This window comes from Chenopodium quinoa, unplaced genomic scaffold (genome assembly GCF_001683475.1).
Source record: "Chenopodium quinoa cultivar QQ74 unplaced genomic scaffold, ASM168347v1, whole genome shotgun sequence".
Taxonomy (NCBI): Eukaryota; Viridiplantae; Streptophyta; class Magnoliopsida; order Caryophyllales; family Amaranthaceae; genus Chenopodium; species Chenopodium quinoa.
This window is the reverse complement of record NW_018742204.1, coordinates 12965877-12977384: the sequence shown is the minus strand read 5'-3', so window position 1 is coordinate 12977384 and position 11508 is coordinate 12965877. Positions and strand designations below refer to the sequence as shown.

At 34.2% G+C, this 11508-nt stretch overlaps 1 protein-coding gene across 1 annotated transcript; it reads right to left on the bottom strand.

The window, feature by feature from the left end:
• Positions 1-1224: 1224 nt before the first annotated feature.
• Positions 1225-2627, bottom strand: LOC110718925 (zinc finger protein GIS3-like). The gene has a single exon (XM_021897867.1). The coding sequence runs from the start codon at positions 2283-2285 to the stop codon at positions 1416-1418; it is 870 nt and encodes a 289-aa protein (XP_021753559.1). The 5' UTR covers positions 2286-2627; the 3' UTR covers positions 1225-1415.
• Positions 2628-11508: the final 8881 nt, after the last annotated feature.

The window sequence follows — 11508 nt, the reverse complement described above, 5'->3', positions numbered from 1 at the left end:
AGTGTTGATTGATTAACTTTGTGTAGTACAAGTATGATGGGACTTACTTACTTTATATCCATGTACTCTGAATAACCAAATCCAATTTTTATACTTGAGTGGCTCCAAAATAACCAAACAAGTGTCTTAGTCAATTCGTATTATTTTCAATATTCGAATTTCTTACTACTATTTGGCCAATTTTTTGACGTCATTACTACAATAGAGCGTGCAAGCTCTTAATATATCATAAATCAAGTGGAAGAATGCACATTTTAGCAAATGCCCTCAAGAAGTGTCATAAGGTTACACTTAATTGACATTTTATTTGTTTATTAATACAGCATTATAGATTCTTATGTTTTTTTTGTACCTCTAAAATATTAAAGAAAAGGTATACATTGCATGATGTCAAACCCACTAATCAAGGAAAATGAATATGAAAAAAAAAATATTTTGATTGAAGAAGGGGGAGCTAATCAATACTAATTTTATACCAATTGATTTTTTTTTTTTGGTAATTACAAGTATAAGAATGTACTTTTATTCTCATTAATTATTGATTACATTTTTACATAATTTTAAAAACATTTGAAATGGAAATATTCTTATTCACTAATTAGGTAAAAGGTAATTGATCAAAACTGAAGTGTATATAATTTTCAGAGCTAATGTTTCACATCATTAAACTAGTAAACTTATAAAGTACGTTATGGATATTAAGCTATTTTCTTATTTTCTTTTCTACACCTTTTTCTTTGTAGATTGCAACAACACGTACATGCTAGTTTCATTCTCAGGTTCACACTATTTCATGTGTCTTTTGTCAAAAAGCAAGGGGTTCTTCTAGCTTTCTAGGCGTTATTGGAAAATTCAATCATATTCCTTCTGGATTGAGATACCTTATATCTTCTTTTACGAAATCCTAATTATAATGTGGAATTCCGTAATAAAAGAAATTGTTTCATCAGCTAATAAAGATCAAACATGTGTATTAATGGTTGAATCATGCTCCATTCCTACTTCCACACAAATGTATATAGAATTTTACGAATACACTTTCAAGACCATCATATCAGTAAATAAATTGAAAAAAAAATACTATTAATTGCAAACGTTATTGGAAAAAAAAAAAAAAGAGATCCATATTCCTTTAAAGTTAAATTTTAAAGGTAGCATGTTGAAAACAAATAAATTAATTAATATTTTTGAATCAAGATGAAACATAATGTACAAAGATCCAACTTCTAAAAAACTTCTAAAATAATAGAGTAACATTACAAGCTAAACCCGGTAACCCGAATAAGACGACAATTAACATGTCATACCCACCCAAATCTCTAAAATTTTAAAGAATTTAATTTTAAGAAGAAAAAAAATTAAAATCTATAAATCTCACCGGGTCCGGGCCTGGGCCCAGCCCGGGTTTTTCTAAATCAAGGACCAGCAGGAGCAAGGCTAAGGTGCAAGTCAAGCCCGACACCATCATCAAACCCAGGCCCGGTGTTTCTACTAAACCTACTCAAAGAAGGCCCGTCAACCTTATTACCCTGCCGAGAAAAGGACGTCCTATTGAAGCTAGTTTGATCTCCTACACAACTATCATACGACAACCCCGGTGCACCCCTCGGCGGGGCTAAACTCCCACCGTTGGATCCCGATGACGGAAACACGCACCCGTGTGACACATGGAGAGATGGCATGGCAGCACGTGGCATATACACCCAGGAGGAAGAGCAACCAGGAGGTGATGAAGATGACTGTGGGCCCGGCACCATAACTGCCGGGGCCCCACAGGCGGAAGCAGGTAAAAGATGAGGTGGCGGGGTAAAAGCGGAAATAATGGGATTCCGAACGTACGAAACAGCGGCAGCAGCTGCTGCCGCTGCGTTTCGTGTAGCTTGCATTTGAGCACGTTTTAATTGTTGTCGCTCTTTCTTATGCGCGTTTTGGTGACCCCCTAACGCTTGTGAGTTTGCGAATTCCCTACAACAATATTGACACTCGTATTTCCTAGAGGCGGCCTCTCCGACTGTATTATTAGTCGGAGAGAACCCGCCTCCACCTCCACCACCACCACCTCCACCTCTAGAGTCAGGCGATGATTCGCCTGCTCCAGTAGTGGTAGAAGATTTCGAGTGAGGTGAAGTCGATGACTCCACCTCCTCGAACTGATCAAATTCCGAAATAGAGTGTTTAGATGATACGTTTATGCCGAAAAGCTTCAACCGTGTGGGTGTTGATGGTGTATTGTGGATATTAGTAATGGGTCTATTATGTCTTTGAAAATGATCAAGTTCCGCCATCTAAAGAGAAAGAAAGTAGAGAGAGAAAATAAGGAAAAATAAAATCAGTGAAGAGGAAAAAAATGGAAAGGGAGAGGTAAGTGTTAAGAGGTGGGGATGCATGTAATAAGGGTATATATACAAGATAACAAAGGATTAATTATTGGTTTACTGTTTAGTTTGGAAATTTTGGAACATTTATGTACCCTATAGTCAAGATTTATGCAAACTTTACTTTTATTTTTATATTGCTTTTCATGCACCTGAATTTACATTTCGGAACAATTTTAAATTTTCTTTTTCTTTTTTTTTTAATTTTATTGATGTAAAGATATACAGTACAGTACTATATATTCTATATTGTTATACAAAATATCTTTTTTGATAGGTAGGAAAAAGGGTCCTAACGGATTGGAATCTGATATTAGTTAATAAGCTCGATGTATAAAGTTATATGAGTATATTATACGTAGTATTATTATATTAGTGCATAATTTTTAATTATATTGCTATAAAGATGTACTCCTATGTTATGTAGTATGTACTCCTATGTAGTATATACTACGAAGTGTTTTTTTTTATAGGAAGTAAGAAGGGAAGCTCTATTGGAATGGAACCCGATCTTGTCTCACAAGTTAATCTGGTGTGAGTTAATAAGCTTGTTGTGTAAAATTGTATGAGTATATAATATTAAGTATTATTATACAAGTGCATAAATATGTACTTAATTTCTTATATTATATGGTGAAATAAAAAATTATAATTAAAAAAAGTGTATATATATATTTTCCAATAGCAGGCTTCAAGTGACGCATGATGACCAGCTTAATTAAGTTAATTAATGTAGTTGATGATGAGTGATGACTTCCTATTTAGCATAATTAAGCTGCCAATTATTCATCATCATATGTAATCTATGAACTGCCTTGCAACACTTGGGTGTTTTATACTTTCTATTTTTGTACTTTAAACTGTAATCCACCCAATATCTATTGGAGAGCATAAATTATTATTGACTTCTAACTTTTTTATGATGCCCCTTTAAAAAAAATTATAATGTATGTAAAGTACGTGAATTTGTATTAATTTTTTTCCCCTAGTAAATCAATAATTAAAAGGTATGTATTCATTACTAATAAAAGAAATTATTATATTTGATATCATAATTAATAAATTAATTTGTACTTTATAATTCTATTTAAAATTTATAAAAGAATTTTGGACATTTTAATTTTTAAAACGATAAATTAGGAAATTGCTAAACTTCCCTAAGAATGTGTTTTTGGCAAAGATGGCACACTAAAAAATTTCAAAGGAGCTGAACAAAATCCATGTATGGTTGGTTATCAATAATAAGAAGATGAGAAACCGATGCATAAATTAAGACGGAACCGTATCATGCAAACTTGATACGGGCTACAAATGAGTTTATATGTTTCGATGACCTAATTGGCTAAGTAAATAAACAAGTTTGAACAAAAATCTTAACTTCTTTAAGGAGAAAAAAAACAGCTTATTTAATTGGTTCAAATTAAGAACTCCATATACTTCATATATAGCATCGTTTATTTATGTTTGGAAGATTTGATATAACTTGTTGATAATTATTGTACACTGTTTTTTTAGGGACTTTAAGTATTTAAAAATATCATTTTGTTAACTAACAGCCCAAACGTACTGTATGCTAGCATAGAATATAGGTCAGAACTTTTTCTAACGAGAACATTGACAAATGCTTGAATTTAGTGGAATTGATGTATACATTTTTTTTATAAAAGAAATTCCCTTTTTGGAAAGGTATCAAAGGACATGTGTAGTTAAGCTTGATTTTAACTCACAATATAGAGAAGCATATTTGCATTTATTATAGATAGTACTTAAACAAACAGAAATTAAAATTACCATATTTATATGGCAAAAGCTAATGAGCGTCCCGGGGCATTAGATAAGAGAATTAAAGTGCAAATATTAGAGTAAAATTAACATTAATTACACCGAACGACGCGTGATTTTGTCATGAATTCCTAACTTTATACCATTTCAATCAATATAATTTATCCTTATCTAATGCCCCGGGGCACTCGTTAGCAATATCGTATATATATATATATATATATATATATATGTACTTCCACATTTTCATTCGATATATATATATATATATATATATATATATATATATATATATATATATATATATATATATATATATATATATATATATATATATATATATATGTTAAATAATAATAATAATATAATATACTTGCATTGTGCATTTGTGCTAGTTTTCTAATGGTTGCAAAACGACTTAAAATCATACTCCCTGTATCCCCTTTTGATAGTCTTTTATGGGAAAATTTTAATCCCAAAATGTTCACCCCATTTGCTTTTTCCAACAACCATTAATATTAATTTTTTATCAAAATTCCCTCCAATTTGCAATAATATTTGTATAAATTTTATTTTCCCATGTACTTTTATTACTTTCTCTCTCTACTTTTTTGCATACTCAATGTCAATTTACTTTTTCAATGTAGTTTAACTATTCTTATTTGAGTTTATTAATTCCCGTAAAAATTGTCCATAAGGGGCTATCAATAGGGGACGAATGGAGTACATGCAACCACTAGATGTTCCTTTTCAACGACTAAACTTGTTTCCTTCATAATTAATTAACACCATAACACTAGAGAGTAATAACAAGTACGGAGTACTAGTTTTTATATTTACCGAGAAGCACAAAATAGTTCATGATTTGTATGTGGTTCATGTTCTCAATTACGAAGTACCCAGTAAAATAGAATATTTTATTTAATAATAAAAAAAGTTACTCGGTTACATATACTTCGTATAATCTTAACGCCTTTTGGAATTTTTTCTCTTTTTTGGGACGCTAATTTTCAATGCCGAATTTTTGAAGTAGAAAAAAATTTGTACCATGAGTTAATTATTAGTGTGAGTCTCCTGTTGATTATAAACCTATTAGTCTGTGTAATATATTGTATAAAATTGTTTCGAAAGTGCTTGCAAACAAACTTAAGAAAGTGCTCCCTACTATTATTAGTGAGTCTCAGAGTAGTTTTGTTCCGGGTAGATTAATCACAGATAACATTTTGGTGGCGTATGAGTGTTTTCATTATCTGCGGAAAAAGAAGACTGGTAATTAAGAAAGGTTTTATGGGATTGAAGCTTGACATGAGCAAAGCTTATGATAGAGTAGAATGAGAGTTCCTGAAAAAAAATGATGAAAAAATTTGGCTTTCCGGATTCTATTGTGAAAAATATTATGAATTGTGTGTCATCGGCCTCTTTTGATGTGTTGGTGAATGGGCAAGCATCTCGGGAATTTAGGCCTTCCAGGGGGCTCTGTCAAGGGGACCCTCTTTCTCCTTTTCTCTTTATCATGTGTGCCGAGGGTTTATCTGCTCTCCTTCGGGATGTAGAGAGGAATAAACTCATTCATGGTATCAAAATTGGAAGAAATGTGGAGCCGATCTCTCACCTATTTTTTGAAGATGACAGTCTTCTTTTTATTCGGGCAAATGAGGATGAAACGGAAAAGGTTCTTGATATTCTTTCAACCTATGAGATGGCGTCAGGTCAGAAACTGAATATGGAAAAATCAGAGGTGTCTTTTACCCGAAATATCGATCTTGAAAGGAAAAATATGCTTCAGATGAAGTTATCTTTTAAGGCTGTCGAAGGACACGAGAAGTATTTGGGGCTTCCAACTTAGATTGGAGGTTCTAAAAAATTGTTTTTCAGAGTATTCAAGATCGGGTCTGGAAGAAGTTGAAGGGTTGAAAGGAAATTTTTTTGTAGCAGGCAGGTCGTGAAATTCTCATCAAATCGGTGGCCCAAGCTATCCCTACTTATGCAATGCAATGTTTCTCTATTCCAGTTAGCATTCTAAACGTGATAGAAAAAATGTCTCAGAATTTTTTCTGGGGCCAAAAGAGGTGTAGACACCCATTTGTGTCTCCCCAAAACCAAACTCAGTGATGAGTACCTTTTGCGTCGAATCATAATCAAATGAAGCGAAAGTGTGGAAATTCTAGTGTTGCGGAAAGTTTTATTTTCTTTTCTCTTCTCTCTGTTTTTGAAAACTTATTTTAAGAAAACAGCTAATCCAGTTTGTTTGGTCCATGATATGGGTCCAATAGTAGTGTAGTTGGATGGGGCTTGCAAAGACCTTTCCAACGATATATTATAAGCCCAATTCCGATGAATATTGAGGAAGTTATGGCCAATTTACTAAACTGGGCCCGGTTTGAGCTTTATATACTACGTCCCAATGATCTAGGGGAGGGCCTAATATGATTTATCATTCCTAATGCAATTTGGAATGGTTTTGGTCTTCTAGAATCTTCTAGAAGGTTTTTGTCATTCCTAATTCAATTAGCATTAATGAATTGACTTTTGTTGACTTTTCAGAGTTTTAATCAAAATCAAATAGCATTTTCGAGGAAATTATACGATTTTATCCTCCAGTACGGCAAACTTATCTGATTTTCGAAAACGCGTTAAATTTAAGCTTGGCGTCTGACCCCAGGCCTTGGCGCCTGGCGCTAATGTTGGTGCCTGGCGCCAGCTAGCCAGGGTTGGCGTCAGCTCTGTTTTTTAAGCGTCAGACTCTGTTTTGTTTAATTTATCTTTTTGGCTGATTTTCTTTATAAATATCGTATTAAAAACTCCGTTTTCAATCATCTACATCCATCATTCACCTACAATCACTTTTCATTCGCAATCATTAATTCTCTAATTCTCTCTAAATCATTCACCAACTCTCATCAAGATTTTCTTGATTATTCTCTTTCTCTCTCTCTTTTTCTAAACTAGCTTTTTACATACAAAATTCCGCATTCACAAGATTTAGATACCCCTAGCCATATTCGAAGTTGCCTTCGCCCTAGACGTGAAAGGTTTAATTTCTGAGGGTTTGGTCCCAAATCTCTCTTTCAACTATTTAATTTAATTTGTTTTGATTATTATTTTCCTTGAAGTTACTAACGTGTGTATTTTATTGTTAGAAAGAGGTACGAGGCATCAAAGTAAGTACTTTAATTGATTTATTGATGTTATGATGTAGAAATCATGTTTATATTGTTATTATGATATTCCTAGTATCATGTCTAGGGTAATTTTAATATTAAATATGATTGTTATGATGTTTCCTACGTTCTTTCTAATATTTATGATTGTTAGTATCATGTTAGGACTAAAGATTTGATTTTTATTGCTTAGTGACATGCTAGGGTTTGTTATTAATCTTGTTAGTATCATGCCTAGGATCTTGCTATTATTATTATGCTTTAATATTAACATGAACATGATTATGATTACCATGATTATTTTTATGATTATTATTATTATGAATATTATTATTATTATTGTTATTATTATTATTATTATTATTATTATTATTATTTTGTTGATGATTATTTTATTTATAATGATATTATTATTATAATTATCATGCCTAGGATCTTGCTATTATTATTATGCTTTAACATTAACATGAACATGATTATGATTACCATGATTATTTTTTATGATTATTATTATTATGTTGCTTGATGATATTTACACCTTTTATTGCATGTTTAAAGGGAATTTGGTACTTGTAATCACGCTTAATAAGATAATTAATAATCTTGTTAGGATTAATTGTGATTATAATTTCAAGTGATCGTCAATAATAGATTTATTTGTGCATTAATATTCAACCAACATAGATAAATAGGTTTAGGGTTAATCCTATTGATTGCATGTTAATTAGAAAGCGCACATGAATACGATCAGAATAAAGTAGAGGCCTATTATTAGGGCAGGTTCATTCTCTTTTAGGTTGGATTTATACCTTCATCCCCGAACCCTTATTTGGTTCTAGACCTTATGGAGTTGACGATCTCTTGGATCGTTAAGGGGTGTAACCTTCACCTCGTGAACGGTTTACAAATTCCTAAAAAACTTATTGGCGACTCTTTTGCTCTATTTTCTTCCCTTTTGGACGCCACCGTACTTTAGTGTATGATCACAGTGGGGTTCAAGCTAGTGGGATTTAAAGGCTTGAAATTATTCCCTACAGTTTTTTGGCGACTCCACTAGGGAGGATTTCTATTTTAATTCCTGAATTTGTTTCGGCAATGATTTATAATGAGTGGATGAGACTCAAAAAGTTCTAAGTATTTCATGTGCGTAATTTTGATTAGCATTATTGTCATATGCATAAAAAAGATCTCATTGGAAAGACCATCCGTAATGAGTTAAAACATAGGATTTTACACGTAGGAAATTTGAGAAATATCTTTTACAACTAGGACTGAAATAACACCGCGCGAAACTTGAAAATTTTATCGAGCACAAAAAGCTTCTGAGGCATGTGGGAAGTAGCGTCAGGGGCCAGAGCTTGGCGCCAGCATTTTAGCCGTAGCGCTAGACGCCAGTATTGGCGCCAGGCGCTACAGTTAAAAGCTTGCGCCAGTCTCTGTTTGCTGGCGCCAACTTCTCCCAATACCGAACCAGAAATATGCATTCTAATTTCGACCGGTTTTTCGTATTGTTTGCTCGATCCTACTTCCTGATTGAATTTTTTCTCACTTTTCTGAAACCCATATGTGTTCTACATATGGACATAACCCTCTGGGAATTCATGCTCCATCTACCCGATTGAACACTCCGTGCAACAAAGGGTACATCCGAGATGTTGAATTCACCAAACCATGGAAGCGAGTTTTTTCTAAAGCTCGCGGTGTCCCATCCACTCGCGCCAACCCTTCACGGTTAGGCTTCCGCACGGTGCATCCGGACAATTAACCATGGACCTTCTATTGACTAAACCATATCCCGAACTTTAGAGAACTAGAGCCATGGTTAGGTTGCAAACTCATTGCATCATATTGTGCCTACTTGACTAAGTGTGCATTATTTGTTGTGCATATATATTCTATCTTATCCGTTTGTTGACTTGTGTCAAAACTAAAAAATTAATGACTTAAAGAACTTTGCCTATCTATTTAAATAATTAATTAATTTGAGTCATTAAAGTCTAATATCTTAATCGGAATTGACCTAGTACGACATTAGGCATACCCCGATTGACTAATAATACCGAAAACAGTCCCAGACCGAAGCTCCAATATTGGCACCAAGGTCTGAGCTGTAGCGCCACACTATGAAGTGTAGCGCCTGACGACAGCTCTGTCGTCTGGCGCCAAGCTCCATGGTGTGACGCCAGTCCTGTCGTTTGGCCGACAGTTTGGATTATTGGTCGAGTCATCACCTAGTGTCTAATTAACCAGTTTGCTAATTAATTCGGTTAATTTTCGCTGTCAATAACACCTTGTCGAGTCATTAATCGAGTCTTAGTCACATAGTCTAGCCACATGGTCATGACACGAGTCTCAACATGTCACCTACACTCACTAGTCTTAGCATACACTTTGAGTATATGTCACCATGACCACGTCTTAGGTTCATGCAAGAGAGCCTAAGCAAGTTGTCTAGCAATTATAAGTTTCAAGAGCTTACATCACAAGGGGTCTCGGTGGACAAAGATCTTCTTCCGCAGAAGTTCAATGCCAACGACATCCCAAAATTCAAGGCAACAGATAATCCTTACTTTCATCTAAGAGCTTTCGAAACCATAATGAGTATTAAGGGTATCGATAAGAAGGTTTTTCCCTCTCTGTTCTCACTATCTCTTGAAACCGTTTACCAACAATGGTACTTCTCCCTTGACAAAGAGAAAACCTCTACCTGAGAATCGATAGTAAACTCTTTCGTTGATAGGTACAAGTGCAATATTCAAGTTAAAACCAACCATAGACAACTTGAGATGCTAAGACAAAAAGAGAATGAAGGCTTTACTTCTTTCTTTAATAAATGGAGGGAAACTTTCGCTAAGATGATTGAGGTCCCCACCGAAAAGGAGTCTGTGAGGATGTTTATCAAGAATCTTCAAGAAAAGTATTCAAAGCACTTAAAATATCAACACAACTTGAATACTTTCAAGGCCGTTTATGACATCGGAATTGAAATCGAAGACGACCTCGCAAAGCAAAAAGCTACTAACAATAATAACCACGGTGGTTGGAAAGGAAAGAAGAACGACAATCCTTCTTCTTCCGAAAATGCCCACTCTAGTAATAATGTTAGTGCCTTTGACCATAATGGTGTCTTAGCCGTGGACAATCAACGATCTAAAAGGAAACCCAGGCGAGAGTTCACATCCATTGGAATGACCTACGATGCTGCTTTCGACCGTCTTTACGATCGAGGATTAATCAAACCTATTGGCCCTACCGAGGATCCAACACCAGAAAATCGATCTTCGAGATGGAATCCAAATTCCTATTGCAAGTATCATCGAGGGCGCGGTCATACTACTGATGAATTCTATAGGTTTCTAAATCTCATTCAAGATCTCATAGAGGCAAATAAGATCCCATTGCCTCTAGCCAGCGAGAAGACTGGATGATGTCGGAGCAAACAACACAAGACAGAGGCGAGCTTCAACGACAAGATTTCATGACCTCTTTTTCTATTTCTTTTTCATTTTTTCCTTTCCCCTATAAGTCTAGCATAGGCACCTTTTCTTTTCCTTTAGATTAATTTTATAGTTTTTTCCTTTTCCCCTTTTTAATAAAATGAGCATTTATTTCCTTATATATGATCATTTCATTATATCGCATTAAAAAAAAAATCCATGTCGAATTAAGCACAAGGTATACCAATGATTTGAGGCACCCCTTGTAGCCACATCATATTGCCTTTCACCCTTCTAATATACAATCCTTTCTTCATAAACCACTTTGAGCCTCGTCTAACGATAGACCTTTCTTTTTTCAACCTACATCTACTAACCTTGGGATGGGATGGTGTGCAACCTTTGCAATTCTAAAGAAATCTTGAGCAAATTCAAAAGATTAAAATAGCAAAAATAAGCAAAAATAAATAAATAAAAGTGTACAAAAGAGCAAGTGTTCCAATGTCTTTGATATGAAAATGTCTTCGATATGAACACGTCTCAGATTGCGTCTCTTATCGAGTGCTTGGTACCGTGCCTGAGAAACATGAATGCCAAGTGAGTGATAGACCGCATGATCGGGATTGCCCACACTTATAAAAGTAAAATAAATAAAGCAAAAAAAAAAAAAAAAAAAGAGTAGAAAACCCCAAGCATGAAAATACAAATATTCAAAAGCAAGGTTGCACACCTTGGGGGCTTATCGAGGGTCTT

What these genes read in the sequence shown, in the direction of transcription:
- LOC110718925 (XM_021897867.1), bottom strand. Translation starts at nt 2,285, where the DNA reads ATGGCGGAACTTGATCATTTTCAAAGACATAATAGACCCATTACTAAT.